Raw genomic sequence first — 20,497 nt, forward strand, 5'->3', positions numbered from 1 at the left:
CATCGAGGAGCATATATTTATTGAATTTTTATTATATGTATATTTTTCTATTTTTAAATTTATATTCTTATAATGAACAAGTTGAATGTAATAGCAACCTCCATTGGACGCTATCTAGTCCGGTTAAACCCTACTTTCGGATTTGTGGTTTTCATATTGAAACTGAATGTTTTAGCATCTTCTCTCCTCCTCCCGCTCTTCCTACATATAGAATTGCCAAGTTCACTGTTTTGAAGGACTGTCTGTGTTTTTGTTACACATGGGGCTATGAAATTGTCATGTGGCTGATGAAAGAGTACCAAGTTGAGAAATCTTGGACTATAGAGTACAAGTTAAGTACAATTGGTTTTGATATGGATAGAGCTTGGGTTTATCCTATCAAAGTTTTTAAAGATGGCGACATTTTGATGCTGCTGAAGATGTGGCAACATTGGCTCATCTACTATTCCAACAAGACAAAAACTACTCAACAAGTAGGTATGTTTAATTATCCAGATGCATGGTGTTACCCTACTTTTGCAATGATTTTCACTCCTAGCCTTTTATCACTAAAGAGTTTTGGATTCGAGAATGTGAAGTCATTCTAAATCATAATGTTGTCATCTGGTCATGTTCGCATACAAGGTTTTTCGGGTTTGGCCTTATGGTGTCGGCATCGAACGCACTATATGGCGAGCCTAGCTAGTATATAACTCATTATTTGTAGTATTTTACTTCTTCCGTCCCATTCGAAGAGACGTATTTTGCTTTTTTGAATGTCTCGTTTTAATTGAAACATTTCCTGAAAAGGAAACTAATATATCTGCTTGTTTCTCTTACTTTTATTATCTTTACACTAAATTCACAAAACAAAATTACATAAAGTCATGTGCTGAATATGAAATGTTTCATTTAGAATTAGTAGGAGGGTGTTTGTCATGATGATCCACTTACTTTATCTATCTCACTTACGTTATTAATTACATCTTCTACTTCTTGAACCTTGAGGCCTATTCTATTGATGTAGGAGTATTATGTTTCTAATTCTTATTCATAGTCTACTCTCTTAATAACCGTACAATTTAATGTCAATACAATTTGTGGAATCCAATCTATTTATCTTCATAAAGATGAATTGTTTAATGTACTACTGTACGAATTCAAAATTAGGAAAGTAAATCAACAAGAAATAAATTTAATGAAAGTAATCTACATACTAGTGAAAATAATTTTACGAGATTATGGACTTCCCAATCTTGATCTCTATGAGGATTTGACTTTAATGTTGTGTTTTGATCATGTCGGGCTAGTATATATATCATGGGATGTTATCAATAAATGACAAAACACATCTAGAAGTCCTTGGACTAATAAATTTTGTTTCATTGGTCATTCTACAAATTTTTGTTTCACTGTGTCCTTGTATCAATTCATGTACTTATGTCCTTTTACAGTTTTTTGTTTCATAAGCCTTTATACTAATACACTTTGATTTAAGAGGTTTTTATATTTTTATTTTTAAATTGTTTCGATCTTTATTTCAAAGACTTTAGAATTTATTAAACTTTTTTGTGTTAATTTAATTTATATACGGAGTATTTATTTTTCTCCTATTAGTTTGATGATGAAAAGAAATTTAGCGAGTTCGTATTATGATGCTGAAAAGAAATTTAGCTATTATTTTGTCCTGATAGACGTGTTTGCTTTGGGGGAGGGCCTCCGCGCGTGTGATAACTCATCCGAAGATGAGATTGCTATCTGGTCGATGAAGGAAAATGGAGACGAGAAATCATGGAACAAAAGAATATGTGATTAGCAAAAATGAGCATTATAGGGGTGAGTTTTATGAATTAGTTCGACCAATCTGATTTTGGGGTGAGTTCTCCCTCTTTTACTATTCTAGCAACACGAGAACTATTTTGGGGATCAAAATGTTCGGCAATGCTGATTCAGTCCTTCATACCTCAAGTTTTCTCTCCCTCGCGAGTTTTGGAATAGAGAATGTTAGCTATACTAGTAAAATTAATTCATGAGATTACCGCATCATGAATAAGCTTAATTGAAAAAATGAGTAATTGAATAAAAAACGTCGCCGTTTCATGGTATCATAGTCCTTGCTGTGTTTCCTCGACAACAGAGATCCACGATAGATGATGACGTGGAGTTTAATATTTTAAAACTCCACGTATTAAATAGTAATAACATAAAATGACGTCGTTTTAATTTTCACCTAAAAAATAAAGTTTCTTTTTTGCATTTAAGAATTTAAAAATAAAAAATAAGACAGTATAAAAGGTGATGCATAGAACCCTAATTCATCTTTTTCTCCCCTTTGTCTGAACGGCAGAATTCTACCAAAAATGGAGCTTGAATTCTTCACAAATCTATCATCAGATAAGCCAATCAACATCCTAAATCTGCCATCAGATATGACAATCAACATCCTATCGCGGCTCTCTACCCGAGAAATTGCAATCAGCAAATGCGTTTGCAAACCATGGCTCAATCTGATCGAGTTGATTTGGAGATCCATGATCTTCACTACCATCCACTAACTGATTTGGTGATCCCTCACCCAAACAGATCACCAATGGAAGGTACCACTGCTAATGACTTGCTTCTTCTCTATCCATCAATAACAAAAGGTATTCCTCTTTACATATGCAATCCGATGACTCGTGAATATGCTGAGCTCTCTTACCCTCTTTATATCCCCGAGCGTGAGTTAAAATTTGGATTCGGTGTGAGCAAATTAAGTGGGGAGTATAAGGTGGTCTGCATCAATGCGGACAATGGTTTCAACACTCACTATGTATACACCCTCGGAATAGGGAAATGGAGGCGCATTGAAGCCGGGGCTGCTTCTGGTTACAAATTTTGGACTGAACCTCTTTTATGTAATCACAACCTCCATTGGGCGGTTATAGATTTGTGGTATAACAATTCTATTTGTGGTTTTGATGTTGAAACAGAACGTTTTAGCGTCTTCTCTTTTCCTGCTAATGGATATGGATATGGGGATTTGTGTGTTTTGAGGGACCACTTGTGTTATTGTTACACTTTTGATGATGATTTTATCATATGGATGATGAAGGAATACCAAGTTGAAGAATCTTGGACTATAGAATACAAGTTGGGTCCAATAATTTGTGATTTTGATTGGGATTTTATGCTTGTCGAACCATTCAAAGTTTTCAAAGATGGTGACATTTTGATGTTGCTAGACAAAGGTCGTTTCATCTACTATTCCAACAAGACAGGAACTTTTGAATTTGTGGATATGTTTAAGGATTTAGAGGCGACGGATTTTGTCACTCCCTTGATTCTCAATCCTAGCCTTAACTCACTCAAAAATTTTGGATTTAAAAATGTGATATCCCTTTAGTTCAGAATTTTAGTCTACATTTGTGTGTTCGTGTCTAAGGTTTCTTTGTTGTGTATATTTTGTGTTCTAAGGTGTCTTTGTAGTTTAGTGTTTAGGTTTACCCATATTGTGTCAATCCAACACACACTATATGTCTAGCCTAGCTAGCTAGCATATAGTTTTGACTTATTGTCTATGATCTCATTGTAGTTCATAATGTTAATCTACATGAAGCACTTCGTCACATTACAAGTGCTTGACCATGAAGAAATGAGAAAAAGTGTTTGAGCTAAAGTTTCTCTCTCATTGAGTAAGGACTCAAATTTGGATTGATGGGCCAGGATGCTAGTGGTTTGGCAAATATCAGTTGAAGGTGGTGAATTATATGTCGGCATGTTGTGTTGTAATATCGTTTGAGGTGGTAAATCACCATGGCTTGTGATAGATTATAGTCCGCAACCCATCAGTTCGTCGAATTAACAAGAGGTTCGTGGAGGATGAGAAGATCAAGGATGATGAGATTTGCTAGACTCTCATGCTTATTTAATTTTCATTATTAACTTCGCAATATCTTTTGTTAAGGAAGTTATAAGGATGATGAGATTTGCAAGACCTTCCTGAATATTATGTACTATTACTTTTCATTAATAGCTTTGCAGTATGTTTTACTCCCCCCGTCCTGAAAATTATGAACTATTTCCTTTTTAGTCCGCTTTTGAAAAATATGAACTTTCTAATTTTGGAAACTTCTATGTCTCTAATGAGATGTGACCCATCCTCCACTAGCACTACTTTAAAAACTTTTTCTTTCTCTCTCTCTCTTATTTTTCCAATTATGCATTTAAACCCGTGCCGAAGCAAATATTCATACTTTTTAGGACATACGGTGTATTAAGTAATAAGGATTTAATGTGATGGCCTAATAAGTTTAAGCTATTATGTACACTTCTATAGAAGGATAGACTTGGAGGTTAGGAGGGGCATTTTGGAAAGTACATTTGTAATCGGGGCAAACCGTAGGCCTTAAAGAGAGGATTATTTGGCATTTTCGGAGGATTGTGTTAGGCCTCTCTGATGACTTCTTATTTGAGTTAAATTCTAGTTCTTATTTTCCAACTTTGCTATACCTCAATTAGTCTTGCGTCAACCGCCTTTACTCTATATCAGATTGGGGTTTGGCAGAAGAACTTTATAACTTTCCAAAAATTGAAGATACAGATCATGAAATCGAATTTCAATTCTTTTTGTACAGATATCAATTGGTAGAACCCTCGATGAAAGAAAGAAATGTTGTGCATGAATCACTCACATATTCTTGTGAATTAAATGTATCCGCGGGCAATCAAAATATTTTCTATCGGCTGGTTTTCCATATATATGGAATATCAACCTGCCCCCGAATCACCCCATCTGTCCTCCTGAGGATAGGTTTGGTTTCATTAAAGCCCTATTCGCATCATTATGTTCAATAAAAGGAATGAGGGAAGCTTCAATAGAAAATTATTGGAAGGGAAATATACTTCAAAGATGAAACGCAACTCCTTTGGAAATATTACCAGAATGGTATTTCTTTCCTGTATTTCAAATACTTCAAATATTGACTACACCCCTAAGTGTTCGTCGTACTCTTACCGAGTAACATGCAAGTTCCAAGGCATCTTCTTTGAGTTAAATTCTAGTTCTTATTTTCCAATTTTGCTATGTCTAAGTTGGTTTTGTGTCAACCGCTTTTACTCCATATCAGTTGGTGCGGTGAATGTGGATCTAGGCATAATGAACACTCGCAACACTGAACAATGACTTGATGGATGAGATCAAGCTAGTGATCTTCATAATCCCTTGAGATTATTTTCATTATTATGAAGATTGTTGAAGATTACTTTCAATTTGAGGACTTGTTTCCCTATTTATTTTCTTTCCTAGAACGGAGTTTGTAGGAGTCCTATAAATAGCTTCTCTTTTCTTGGGACGAGTAAATGAATTTAAATTTTTAGGTCGCGCCACAAAGGACTGGAACCTGGCTGAGGCATTAACCTCTCTGCCTCTTGGCCAACTAACACACACAATAGCTTCTCTTAATATTAGCTAGATACCTCAAAAATAAAGTGTATAGGATGGTATAAACAGTAGGCTTCAGTGAGGGAAATATTAGGCCTCTTCGGAGGATTGTCTTAGGTTTATTTTCAGGATTGTTCTTTTGAGTTTTAGTTGCAGTTATTGAACAAGTTATTGCGTCCAGTTTTTCTCTATGTTCGTTGTTTCTTTTGTTGAATTGTCTTTACTCCATATCAATGGTTACGGTGAGCGATGGATTCTACTCGCTCTTTTGAAGCATACTTGAATGACATGCTATTGTGCGTGGAAGGATTGGAGAAGGCAGTGTCGGAGCTAAATGCCAGGTTCAATACCATGAATAACAAGTTTGATCCTAGTGTTGGCGATTCGTGCACCACACACTTATACAACATGATCTATCTGGAGGATGTTCAACATTCATCACACTTCAACAACACTGACATTAATACCCTTTATTTAAAATTAAAATATAATTAACTTGACATTATTTCAATCGCTAAATCTATCTTAGTGTAACTATACAAATTATGATCTGAGTTTATCATTAGTACACTCCACATTGCCAACGAATGGGGCTTCAAATTTTAAAATATATTTCTTCAATCCCATTTTAGAAGTCTCGGCTTACTACTTTTGGGTGTCCCACTTTAGGATTCCCAAGTGAGACATTCCATTTTTAGACATAACAATTACCCTTCACTTTTCAATTATTTACCGGCCATGCCATCAAAGCAAAAAACAAAAATAATTGAATAATAAGTAAAAGTAAAAATAAAAATAAAAAGTGATGAGAAGAAGCCCTAATTCCTAAGAGTATCCACAGTTGGAGGGCCGCGGCCCTTGGCCCGAAGTCGCCCCCCCCCCACTACTGGGGCGGAAGGGAGGCGCGGCTAGGGGGTGGATGAGAGAGAGGCGAGCTAGCCCTTGGGCACGAGGCGCGGCTCGCCACTGCACAGGCTTAGAGCCGCGACCCTTGGGCTTCCGAATTTTTTATTTTATTTAAAAAAAAATTTCAATTTTTTTTTTGAAATTCATCATTTTCCTCCATTTTTTTCACCCCAACCCAAACTCCACTCTTTCCAATTGATTTCAATTTACTTTCAAAATATGGATTCCGACGATGAAAGTTTCCACCAAGCGATCGATCAGGAGTTCGATGAACTAGTTGCAGCGGTGCAAGGTGAAGCTGCCGAGGAGGAGGCGGCGGCGGCGGCGGCAGCAATCCCTCAGCCGATCTATCGTCGACGGTATATCAACCGTGACCATGCCGGGGCCGACCAGCGGTTGATGGAAGACTACTTGTACCGTGGAGATTTTTCGTCGATGATTCAGAATGTCGCAACAACTCTTCATCCATATAGCGATGTGTTTGTCTCAACGGTACAGGTGCTCCACCTTGCGACATGATGCCACCGGTCGACCCGGATTGTTGACATATCAGAAGTGTACCGTGGCAATTAGGCAGCTTGTCTATGCCGGGCCAGCTGGCATGTTCGACGAATATCTACAAATGGGCGAAACGACTGCCCTTAAGACGCTGAGACTGTTTTGTAAGGGTATCAAAGATATCTTCAAGGGGGAGTACCTACGGAAACCAACGACCGTTGAATGCCAGAGAGACTGATAGATATGCATGGGACTGTGCATCATTTTCCAGGGATGTTTTCGCCCAACGCATATTCACACTTTAGCCCAAATACCAGTAGCCCAAGTTAATTAATAATGATCCAAAACTTGGTAAAATTTCCTACTCCAGATTCTAACTTGAAGAATGAAACGGATTCCCTCTTCCTCAATTTCATTTCTCTATCCCCAAATCAACAACCCTAAATTAGAACCCTCCAACTCTCTCTTCTTCTCGGCGTCCGAAACTTGCACCGGAGCATCACTGTCTCGTCTCCAGCCACCTGGCTGCCCCTCCATCTCCCTCTCCTTCCTCATCACTCCTCGGCGGTGATTCACCGCCAGTCTCTGGCTCCGTCTCTCGGCGACACCGTGCCGGAACAGCAGTCGACGATTCCACCTCTTCGTTTCCTCTTACTACTCGTCGATCTGCAGCGCTCGGCAAAGCTGCTGTCCGAGAGCTTGGAAGCTGCGCGTTGCTGCCTCCCGTCGCCGTCGCCGACTTCTCAGACCAGCGCTGCTGCCGCCTCTCCCATCCTCTTCTTCTCCGTCGAATTCACATCGTCCTGACGGATTTTCTGAGCTCCTTTGCTCGCGGTCGGCCACAGCCGCCGTCGCCGGACAGCCCTTCGGTTGTCGGCCAAAAGGTAAGTCTTCTGTCTTATAGCCTATTTCCCTTTTATTTACTTCGGTTCTTAGTAATTGTAAGTCAGTTTCTGCTCTTAAACATGAGTTTCGTAGCTGAGGTAAATTGTGAAAATCTGTTGGGCGAGAAAAGGCCTAAGCTTGTTGTTCTTGTGCGTACTATGGTGTGCATTAGAAATGAAATAAAGCTTTAGATTTTCTTATCCTAAGCATGACATTTTAAACGAGGCAGAGGGTGTGCAAGTGCTTTACTGTAGTCTTCCATTTATTCCCCTTGTGCTTGGTTTCTACATGAGCATGAAATGAGGGTGTTGTGGACCTACCTGCTGTGGTGATGAAACTGGAAGAGAAATTGATGTGCTCTTGCTAGCTTAGTCCACTCACTGCCCTTTCATAACTGCCCCTTTCACAAAGCTCACTCTCTCACTATTGCTGGAAAAATCTTATGGTGTATAGGAGAGTGTTCATAGGTGGTGTGGAGGGGAATTTATAGGCAGAGTGTGTACTCGTGAGGCCTTAATTGGAGCTGTTGTATTACTTTGTTCTCTTCTTGCAGCAAATCCTCTTCATTATGATTCTGCAGCAAACTTTTAAATTTGGCTCCATATGGGTACCTAGTACTTAGCTAATAACTCCCATTGTTTGATTGTGGCCAGTACATATGCAAGAATGCAGTGCTGCTATATGGTGTGAAGACTTGCAGGATTTGACTTGCTCACTTTGGTGAGTCCTTGGTCTACTATTGTTAAAGAAGGGTTGTTTCTTTCCTTCTGATAGTACTTCTTTAATTTCTCTTGTTCCTTAGCCATCAAAACATGTTATCTGGTAGGTGAGGGAATGGCTTGGCTCCCACGTTGTTGTCCGAGACATAGGCTCGCTGCCCTGGGCTTCGAAGTGGCTGATCTTCTAGTTATTGGGCCGAGCATAAAATAATTTGGGCTCAAGAGAAATTAGACATAACCCAACACTTGTACTTTACCATTATGGACTTGATTGCTTATTTGGACTTCAATTCTAAATGAGTAATGAGTCACTATTTATCCCTTTTCTGTCCCCCTCTTCTTATTTCCCACCCCTAGTCACAGTTTCCCGGCTTTGCTATCCTTAGTAAAGTGCGGTCGTGACAGAGTGGTATCAGAGCAGTTTCTTTGATGCTCTGAACCCAAGAGTCTCTTTCAGATACCAGTCTAGACTTGTTGTACTAGACTATCTAATTAGTCAATAAACTCTCAACATTCCCACCAATCGTGCTCAACGAGGAAAAAGGTAATTTGTTCATTCTTTTAAAAGCGAAGTAGATATGTTCAAAAGGTTTGGAAAGAGAAAACTAAAGGGACTGACGGTCAAATGAACGGGTCCGGTATGAAAATATGAGATTTTAGATAAATAGGTCATGAGTTTTATGAGGCATCAAGTGAAAAAAATGAGACTTTAGAGAAAGATGAGCTTTATCGAGTAGATACTCGGAAGAAAAGAGAGTTGAGAGTGTGAGTTATAAAGAAATTGATAATTTGTTCCATTCAAGAAAGAGTTGAAAACTTTTAGAACGAAAATGATGTTTTTCTTTATCGAGTAAAGGGAAGAATTGATGTGCCTTTATTAAGTGAAGACTTTAAATGATAAAGGAAGAAGTGACTTTTGTTTTTAATAAAAGTAGTGAAATGTGAAAGTGGAATAAAAGAAATTCTTTGCAAAAACAATGTACAGAAAGGAAGATTGTTCTTTATCAAGAAAAGTTGAAAACTTTTTGAAAGAATGTGTCTCTTGTTAGAGTTTGTATACTAGAAATCACGTTTCGAGTAAAACTCTTATTTTATATTCCAAGGAATAAAACAGATTATTTTTGTCATAATGATGTTATGTTTTACATTTAATGGATGTTAATTGCATGTTTAAATGTATAAGTTAACTTATAAAAGTCTAAGTCTTTGTTTTAGTAGACCGCGGTCAGTCCTAAACAAAGAAAAAGATGAATTTCACAACCTAGATGGAATTAGACTATCTATCGTGAAAGGTTGCAATATCAGTCCGCATATTTCTAAGCCTTACTGAAATAAGATGACATTGGTGTGGTATAGCACTGAACGGATCTAACAGCAAGACTTGTTCTTAGGCTATCTACTGAAAGACGAGGTCTTGATAAATATTTGTTTCTTAATCAATGTAGGTTAGCATTGAGCATACGGTATTGATTATGCATTACTTTGATTTATCAAATGGTGTGGGTTTTTCGTAACCTAATGATCCTGATCTATTGGGTAGTGGTGATCAATATCTAGCGGTGCTAGGGTTGCTATTATATTGAATCGTGCACAAGGTGAGTCTCGTTTGATAATGTCCTCAAGAGGAGCGCAATATAAGGTTTTATTATTCGGAACCTAGCTAGTTGGAGTTTGATTACTCTATGAATAATAAATAAGCGTTTCATGCTAAGTCCACTCTTGGATTTAATAAGAAGTTAATTAATTAAGTCCATACCAGACATTAATTAATTAATTGACATTTTTATCTTAAGCGCGGGAAATGAAAGTTAAAACGGAAACCCGGATTACTTATAATTTCGGATTTGGATGGGGAGAGTTCAATATTACTTCTGTAGTGGCTGCTCGTAATTTCCAATTAAAGCTTATATTAAATTGTGGGTTCAATTTAATTAGTAAAAAGTAAATTGGATGAGCCCATATCCAAAACCTTCGATGGATCCATGTCTGGGCCCAAAAGGAACTTAATATATATAGGAGAATAAAGGAGACAGAAAATATAAGTCCATATACTACAATTTTCGTCCCTCTCTACATAGAGGAGTTCGAAATTTTCCTCTATTCCTTGAATAGGATTTGTTCTGTCTTCTTTATTTAAGTCCTAGTATTCTGGTGAGATCAGCCCACACTGATATTGGAGTACAGTTCGGGAACCAGAGAGAAGATCCGTGGTCTAGTATTCAAAGCATCACGTGGAGAAGCTGCTAGCCATCTTCAATTCTTTGGAGAATTAATTAGGTATTATTTCTGCTCCGTAGAAAAAGCATGTTTTAGGTTTCTATATTCTTAAAGCATGATTAATTCAAGTTATGAGCATGATACATGTGAGAATTACGCGAATAGATTTTTTCTAAATAATCTGCTAAATAGATCTGATTATTATGTGATATAATTGTTAAATTATGTTAATCTGACGCACCGCTTCCGCTGCAAGTTCCTTCATCTCTTCGAGTCAGCTCATGAATCACACTGCATGTAAGGGAACATTTGAAAATTTGAAGTTGTTATGCTTCCTTTTAGAACACAGTATGGACTTGAAGATACAAGAACAATTAGTAACATTTTTCGCTTTTCCGAGCTATAATAAGAAAAGAATGCGTGCGATCTTAAAGAAGTTAATCATGAGAAAACCGTTTGAGCTGGGAATGAATGATATTTCCAGAAAATGACATGAACTAGATATATCTCTCCTATGTCCTAACAAAAGTGAACAATCTAGGTTGACCACAATCCTTGGTGACAATCTAGTCATAACAAAAGATAGTATTTTCGATTCAACCGAACGATGTATCCGTACATTGTCAGAGAATATAATTTCGATCTAGTTAAAGAAATTTTAGTCATGTGAAAAAAAAGAAGATAAGTAACGTGTTTCAAGAATGATCGTTATGACGTGTCGAGGGCACTATGGAGCCATGATTTTCAACTATGGTCGTCAGACATAGTTGTGAAGTAAACCCAGTTCCCAAGATTTTCTTTACCCTGCTCAAAAGCGACAAAAGACGATGAACGTCCTTGTTGATTACAAAAATAATTTTAGCCAACAATTTTTACCTCCAACCAGCAAAGTGGTGATTTTTTTTTTTTACTTCTTCCCATATAGTGCCATGTATAGTGGCGTATAAATGGTCGTCTGATTATTATTGTTATATGCGAATGTATTTTAAGGGGCAAGATAAATTCTCACTTGTTTCCTCTATCATACACGATTGCTCTTTGTATAGCCTCCTGGGTTTGAAGTGTTCTTTCTGATTGCTCGTCTGTTGCTGAGTGAAATGTCGTGCTAAAATTTAGTTTAGTGCCTAGTTCCTTCTGAAAGTTTTTCAAAGATTCGAGGTGTTCCTCGGTTCTGAATTCGATGCGATGGTCAATGATTACCCAAATAACAATAACTCCTTATTTGATTTAGGACAAATATATCCCAAAGTCCTTTGTTAGACCTTTTCCACAAATGTGAGGAAACTTCTTTTCGTACCATCCCACCATATTTCTCTTTGATATCATTGATACATCTTGGTGCTTTCAGGGTGGGTGGTGTAAGAGTTATCGTGTGTCTTACTCATTATTTTGTTTCTAAGCTCATTGTTTTCTAGCACACATAATTTTCCTTCAAGGTGAAGACATTATATGCTCCTTCCCTAAAGAATTTTAGGTCAACTATTCACACCTTTGCCCAAATATTTTTAAATATATATTTTTCGGGTAACATCTTGACTTGGTGATTCATAATACCTGCTCGTTTGATGCAGACCTTGAATGACTCATGTGTATAAGCAGTCACGACAAGTCTCTTTATATTTTATATCAAGTCGTGTCCTATTAATATAAAATGAACTTGCCCTTATATTTTGGACACCCGTGATTGATTACAGTTTCCCCTTGATTCATTTGGGGTGAAAGCAATATTATGACTCTATGAATTCCTACTACCATATTCTATTCCAAGACCTATGGCTCTCTGAATGATCATATTTCTATGATGATTGTTCTCTTTTAAGCTTGATATATTCTTTCAAGACCTATACTTCACATGTTTGTATTTTTAAATACAGATTGATTGCAAACTCTTTTATTGTATGAGTAGTTTAAACGAGTTTTCATCATTATGAGTTTGTCTCCTTAAATTTCCTATAAGCCTTGATAAATTACTGATGTGGCTTCGTGTCACGAGATGGTTTACTAAAGTCCATCACCACTTCTGAGCAATTGTTTGCTTTTCATATCCACTTGCGACTAATCATTCAGTCGCGATGTTAAAGATATCATCGAATAATACTTAGAACTCTTCAATATAACTTCTCCTGGAGATTATATAGTTGGCACCAACTATGGAATCTTATATCCTCATTTTTTTTCACATCTTCTTCCATCAAGGAATCTCCTAATAAGAAAATTCTCAAACTTTGAGAGTATAGTTAAGACCTTTGCATCTTCTTCTCTTCTTAACTTGAGTGGATGTGACGAGTCTAACCGTACATAGTTTTCCACGCTTCTTGAAAACTTATTCGTACAATCTACCAATGAGAGCCTAACGCGAAGTTGGTAAAAGATTAATGTTAACACCAAACTCGGTAAATGAACTGTTTGAGTTTGACATCTGAAAGAGCCTGAATAAGTGTCGTGTGTTTTGTAAATAATATCAGACTTCTCAGATCCAGAGAATCCACTAGATCACAAGGTCTAGGAACTCAGAGGATCATTGAAACCTTTGGTCGTTGGGCACACAATCTTTTCCTGCTTTTAAAAACCCTCAACCCACTGTACTAAAAGGATTAGTATAAGGAAGTAGGGATCGAATCCCACAGAGATGGAGGCGTAAGTAAACATGCAAGAGGATCTGGACACTGTTTTTGGCTGCTGCCACGCATTTTTGGGGTTAAGACTTAACTACTAGACTGGGGAAATAAAATGCTCTATTCTAACAGCTAGATCTAGGCAAAAATAACAGAAACATGCATGACAATAAAATAAGATGCACTCAAGATCACTTTCCTACGAAAACAATTACCAGACCTAATGAATAACTTCCTAAAATTAACCTAGGCAGAGAAAAAACAGATTGTGGGGACCATTTCCCAAATTGGCAAGATACGAATGAAAAGCTGCAAATTAACTAACTAAGGGCTCAACCAACAAATAACTTCATCTTCTCTAACGATCCTTGATCACGAAATACAGAGGAAAAACAGAGCAAGCTATGAAACGAAACAGATCAAGCTAAATTAAACCATTTAACTACGATTAATCACTTAAATTAAAGCAGATCTACTATCGCTAGACGAGGTAAATGAGAAAACAGAAACTAAATATCAAAACCATGTAGAAATGAACAGATCCAAACACTGGACGCTTCATCCGCTCCGGATCCAAAACATCCATAACAAACCAATGTAATTCCCATCTACGATCACACATATTCAACCAGATTCGAACGATCAACTACGATCTCCGCACAATTCAACTCAAAACTCCGATCAATCGCTAAACGCATCCAAAGTAAGCAGAAAAACAGCAATGACATGAAACGAAACCATAGCAGCGAATTCCATAGCAAAATAGGTGCAAATCCAACAGTGATTCAACAAAACAAGCCGAGCTTCAAACAACGAAGTCTCGGGAAATCCAGAAAGACACTAAAACAGAAATTAAATTGTATCTTCGCCTCCGTAGAGACGGTGTTACACAACTCCGATGAAACTATGAACCGTGAAATCCCCAAACTGATCCCCCAAGTGTGTGTGTAGAGTGTGAGAAAGATGAGCTAAGAGCTAAAAGATGATGGATGATGATCTTCATGTAAGCCGCGTGCTCTTATTTATAAGGAGTGGAGATTCTAGATTCTTCCTTGTAATCCCCATTCTGCCCTTTTCTTGGATGCTCCTTCGTTTGGTAAACTCCTTCTCTTTTCTGCTCACTTTCTCTGCCAGCTTCCTTCTCCAGGTGATTTTCTCCTTCTTCTGGGATCTAGCATTATCTCTACACACCTGGCTTATAAAACCTTGTTAGACCCGGGAAATTATAGAATTTAACCCCATAACCAATGCATGAAATTAGCCTTATCAAACTGCTCACACTTAAACCATACTTGTCCTCAAGTATAAAGACAAGAAAAAGAAATAAGGCGAATTTCAATGCATGGTTATTTCGAGACCGACCCCCTAAGACACTTAGACACCCAGACCTAGACACACTATTGATATAAAAGGAAGAAAAATAAACACTTAAGAAAACAAAACACATATGCATGAATTAGCTAAGACTTTTAAGCAGCCGTCCCCACAAGATTAAGGTCAATCCAATAGTTTACACTCTCCAAATCCTCCCCTTCCCTTCGTCCACCTAGTCGATTTGTCAGTTTGTCCAGATAGCCTTTAGCCTTACCAGTTGTTGGATTCACTCGATCACTCATTCCTCACGAGGGATGTTAGGATCAATCACTCTATGTTATTTTATGCCACTGATGCCTTGGGTTATGAGAATTTCTCCTTCTACCTCCTATCTTATTTTCTCTGTTTTTTTCCCTGTCCAGCTTATACCTCCTTGTTTTCCTGAACTTCGTCCAGCTTATACCTCCTCATTTTCCTGGACTTCGTCCAGCTTATACCACCAAAACATGATTTTTTTTCCTCCTCTGGACTTCGTCCAGCATATACCTCCAGATATATTTTTTTTCTTTTCTCCCACTATTTTCTCCTTCCTAAATTCTTCGCCCTAAGCATCAGGTGGCAGCCCCTTTTTACATGTCAGCACTCAGTATTTAGGTTTATAACTTACTTATATTACGGGGATTCACAACTAGGTCAGCTAAGACACCTTCAATCGTCCTTACTTCTTCCAAATCGATTTCAGCTTATTAAGGAAAGAGGCCTCAAAGTTATAGTGCATCCTATCTTCAATTACTCTCGCTAAGGGAATCTTGCCTTATTACCTTTACCAGTTCATGCTTAAAACACACAATCCTAGAAAAAAAAACTAACTCTTAGACCTAATTACTCTTACACATGCTGAGCACAAATTCCACTAACTCCCTCCCCCCTCCCACTTCACTCCAGCTTGTCTCAAAGCCATCCCAGTGAAGGGGGGAAATAGGAAAGTTGGTGCACACAATCAAACAAAAACATAGAAAACAAACACATATGAAACATATGTAGAAAACTTATCACACTTAGACCGGGCACCGGGCTAAGTGGGAGAAACAGATATACACAAAGAAAATAACATGTGAAACATAAACATAAACTTCTCACACTTAGACCAAGGATTGGGCTAAGTGGGAGAGTGCACAAAACATCAATCATAACATGCTCAGCAAAATTAAAACACAAAAATACGAGAATAAAGAAAATAAAATAAATGAAATGTAAAATTTATTTGGTCAATGGGGGAGGGTATCAATTCTGAGTCTGGCCCCCTCGGGAGCCAGACTTGGGTGGTACGTCGGGGCGGTTCAACTTCACTTTCTTTTTGGACGGCGACGTTGGCTCTCCTTCCTCAGCTGTCACTGGTTGCTTCACTATCGGCTTCCTCACAGACATAGATGCTTGGGATTTTGACAACCATGGGGCTACCAAAGGCTTAGACGGGGGCGGGGGCCGCTGGAGGGTTGAGCTGCCTTGACCTGGCTGCGTGATTACACTGCTAGGTCCAGGAGGCAACTTCTGCTGGGCCCGGGAGAAATTCTGCTCAAGCCACTCGGCCATCTTTTTCATCAACCTGACCGCATCAGACATCCTTTCGTTCTGGGCTGATGATCTTTCGGCCAGGACCTCAATGCTACCCCTGATGGCCTGCAACTCCTTTCGGGCTCCTCCAAGCTCCTCTCTCATCACTACCATCTCTTTCCGCAGCTCCTCGACATCTGCGCTCACAACACCCTCCACCAGGTCCGGCTCCCTCTTCACCTTGTCCACATTCACCCCCACGTCATAAAAAATATTCCACACTCAACTTCATTATGAAATTACGTTGAATGTAGGCACCCAGCAGATGGCAAGTGTACATGTGGCTGGAAGGGTTGGTAGCCATTTGGTGGGTTTAGGGTGGCAGGCTTGGGCTAACCAGTAGCCGAGGTGGACCTTAATTCTGTTTGACATGCACCATGTGAAGTATAGCTCGGTGGTGGTAAGGGCGGAGCTCGCGGTTCCCATCAGATTATACCCAATATATTCCTGCGTGAATTGTAAGAGATGGTTTGTGATGTGTAGGCCTTTTGAGATACTCGTCTTGAACTTTCCACTCCGTCCATGTGTGATCGACTCCCATGTTGTCTGTGGTGTAAATCCTAGGGTATGTTTTGGTGGCCCAAACGTTCTGTCGTTCCACATCCCTTCATCATCCTCAGCTTTCGTAAATAATCCCATGCGCAGGGACCATTCTCTGATACTCATCTCATGCTCGATGTTGAATAGGCGGAAGGAGATCGAATCTGCATCCGGGTCAGTGGTTGCCTTGAACTTGAAAGTTGAGAAGAATTCCCTCGCTGCAATGAGTGGTACCTCCTGGTCACTATGGTTCAGCAACCATTCGAAGCCAATGTCCTTAATAAAGGACAAGAATTCCTCTTCTGACTCAATTTGTTCCAAAGACGTTAGATCAAAGCGTTTCCCAGACCTAGCCAACTTGCCCACCGCACTCCTGTCTTTGTATGTTTGGGCTTTCTTGGGGTCATCAAATTTCGCCATGGATCCCAGTAGTTTTTTCGTGATCCAAATCTCCGTTCGCTCAAAATTTGGCACCTCTTCTTCATCCGGCTCTTCCTCTGACTCGATATCTACTGCCGGACTACCAGAACCAGAACCGACTTGTCCCTTAGTGTAGGGAACCTTGATTTGTGCGAGGAGTGGTGATTCTTCCTCCCTGATGGAAGCAACTCTCTTTGATTTCCTGGGTTGAGGAGTGGTCACGTGCTTTCCTTTGCGCTTTCGCTCCATTGCTAAGCGGCTTCCTTCTGCCTCTTCACTCTCTTCCTCGGACCCAGGAATTTCTTCCTTCTGTGCACCTCCCGCATCCGGGGCAAGGAATCCCGGTTCTTGGGTTTGGTCGATATCGTCAACCTCGTTCAGCAGGCTCCTTCTTGTTCTTCTTCTAAACTCCTTTCGCTTAACTGGTGAGTCCTCCTTCTCCGGCACATCGTTCAGATCTACAATTACTTTCAGCCCTTCCTCCTTGGGCTCCTGTGTTTCAGCAATGACGGGGTTCTCTTCCCCCACAACCTTTTCAGGGATTTCTCCCTCAGCAAATATAGACGGGGTTCCCCCCACAGTATCCTTCGGAGTTTCCTCCTCAACAAACAAACTTGGGGTTGCCCCCACAACAGATTCAAATGGGGTCCCCCCCTCAACATACAGATTTGGGGTCATCCCCTCGGTACTCCTTGGGGTTTTATCCCACAATAGATTTTAAAACAGGGGTTTCCCCCTCAACAGACTTTTCCACAGAAATTTTACCTTCCCTCGCGTCCTCATTTCCAAAATCGTTCACCGTTATTCCGTCAAGCTCCTCAGAAAAACCACTAACGCCCTCCTGCTCCATCTCAAGTCCACCAACGCCCTCGTGCTCTTCTATGTTGGGGCTCGGCCCAGTTTCTGCATGTGGTTGATCTTGGGTAGACTCTTCAATTGAGGCTTGGGCTTTTGTCGAGTGTGGAATTGAGGGTTGGGTTGTTGTATCCTTAGGAATTGTTGGCGGTTGTTTCGCTGTGGCTGCGGCTCCGGCAGATTTCCCTTTGTGCATCGCCGAAAAAAGGGCAAATATTCTTCTGGCCTCCTCCTTGCTGCCAAATTTTTCCTCCGATTCCCTCAAGAATGCTGCCACTTTAGGGTCTTCAGTGTTAGTGGGCTCTGGACCTGAAGCCAATCTCCACTCGGTTCGTATATCATGCATCGGAAAAGTTGCTTGCACGAGAACCGGTGGGTGCGCGGCCAGTTCCGCCTGCGCTTGAGATGAATTGCTAGATTTCAGGAAGACTAAGGTAAAATGTGGGTTAGGGTTAGAGAGAAATTGGGTATTGAGAAAGAGTATTTGGGAGAGATGAGAGAGAGAATGTCGGTTGGAATTTTGATTTGAAAGGAAAAAGAAAACTATTTTTTTGATTTTCTTATATAAGGCATGCGAACGGTTGCAGGGTGATGTAAGCAACCGTACGCCTCCTCAAAAGGCGGATTTTGAAATTTGAAAAGCAACCGAATTCTCTCCAAAAGTTTTGCTTCAAGATTTTGCCTCCCCTATGCAATTCTCAATACGACGCAAAAATAAAGGTGAAACACCAAAGTCCCAAGTCGAGGATTATGAATGACAACAATTTCCCTAAGGAGCTTGGTGTTTCGAAAATATTTTTGGAAGATTAATTTTTTTCTTTGTTTGGATTTTTTTTATTTTAGAAAAAGTGATTAAACTATTTACATCTGCAGATGAGTATTCTCAAGATCCCCTAGGTCAGTGCACAGATAAAATTTTGTTCCCATTTTACCTGAACTAGGAATTCGTTGAGAACAATCATTTGCCTGACCAGTTAGGCAACAATTACGGATACATGCAGTGGCACTTCCTCCACTACATGCAATTCCGAATTATCCCTAAATACTTTTACCTGATGTCCATTGACCAGGAAGGGAACAATATTTGGGGCGCTTCCTTGAATTTCCACTGCTCCATTTGCTCGAAGGCCGACGATGGTGTACGAGCCTATCCACTTGGATTTCAGCTTCCAGGCATTAGCTTAAGGCGAGATTGAAAAAGAAGTACTTTCTGCCCAACTCGTAGTTCCTTGACCCGAAGGTTCCTGTTATGCCAAAGCTTTGTTCTCTCCTTATACCACATTGCTGAATCAAATGCTTCCAACCTTAGTTCCTCCAGCTCCTGTAGTTGCAGCTTCCTTTCTTCTTCACAGGCCAACGCCTTCATATTCATCTCCTTTATGGCCCAATATGCCTTGTGTTCCACTTCCACGGGCAGATGGCACATTTTCCAAACACCAATCTATAAGGTGACATTCCAATTGGTATCTTATAAGCGGTCCTATAGGCCCACAGACCATCATCAAGGCGCTTACTCCAATCTTTCCTCGTAATATTCACCGTCTTCTCCAGAATGCTCTTGATTTCTCAGTTCGAGACTTCGGCTTGACCACTTGACTTGGGGGTGATATGGGGTAGACAACCGATGGTGGACACCGCATTTCCTCATCAATGCCTCTATGGTGCGGTTGTAAAAGTGTGTTCCCTGGTCTGAGACTATAGCTCTACGCACTCCATACCTATTGAAAATATTTGCCTTCAGAAACTTTGCAACTTCTTTTGATTCACAGGTGGGTGTAGCCTTCGCCTCTATCCATTGGGACACATAATCTACCGCGACCAATATATAGGTGTTACCATAGGAAGATGGGAATGGTCCCATAAAATCCATTCCCCACACGTCAAAAATTTCGCAGACTTTTACTGTCACTTGGGGCATCTCGTCCCTCCTTGAAATTTCTCATGTCTGTTGACATCTTTCACAGCATTGACAAAATTCGAAGGAATCCTTGTTCAATGTTGGCCAATAGAACCCACTGTCTAGACCTTTTCTGGCCGTCTTCCTAGGTCCAAAGTGACCTCGACATGCCAGAGCGTGGCAGTGGTTAAGCACGTCTCTCTGTTCCCATTCTGGAATACACCGTCGAATTACTTGGTCTGAACACATTTTACAGAGGTAAGGATCATCCCAAAAGTAGTATTAAGCCTCACTTTTCAACTTCATTCTCTGGTCTCGGGAAATTTCTTGGTAACTTGGCACTTCTCGTGTGACCAAGTAATTAGCCAGGTCAGCGAACCATGGCTCTGTATTCATTGGATATTTCCCTTTATCTGATGTTCCTAGACCCGTTGATGCTAACTCCGCTACCCATTCGATGGGTCAAGGAAGTCCCGTTGAGTAGTACAAATGTTCCTCGGGAAATGCATCGGGCACGGCTTCCTCATCTTCTCCTTGCATAATTCTGCTTAAGTGGTCAGCCACTTTATTCTCTGTCCCATTTTTATTTCTTACTTCCCAATCGAATTCTTGCAAC

The 20,497-nt window shown here is 39.8% G+C and overlaps 1 protein-coding gene across 1 annotated transcript; it reads left to right on the forward strand.

Annotated features, from left to right (window-relative positions):
- The first annotated feature begins 2,476 nt into the window (after window positions 1–2,476).
- LOC125206670 (F-box protein CPR1-like) lies at window positions 2,477–3,364 on the forward strand. Its single transcript, XM_048105909.1, has one exon. The coding sequence runs from the start codon at window positions 2,477–2,479 to the stop codon at window positions 3,362–3,364; it is 888 nt and encodes a 295-aa protein (XP_047961866.1).
- The last annotated feature ends 17,133 nt before the right edge of the window (window positions 3,365–20,497 follow it).

This window comes from Salvia hispanica, chromosome 2 (assembly GCF_023119035.1).
Source record: "Salvia hispanica cultivar TCC Black 2014 chromosome 2, UniMelb_Shisp_WGS_1.0, whole genome shotgun sequence".
Taxonomy (NCBI): Eukaryota; Viridiplantae; Streptophyta; class Magnoliopsida; order Lamiales; family Lamiaceae; genus Salvia; species Salvia hispanica.

Coding starts and splice junctions, on each gene's coding strand:
- LOC125206670 (XM_048105909.1), top strand. CDS start 2,477: ATGGCTCAATCTGATCGAGTTGATTTGGAGATCCATGATCTTCACTAC.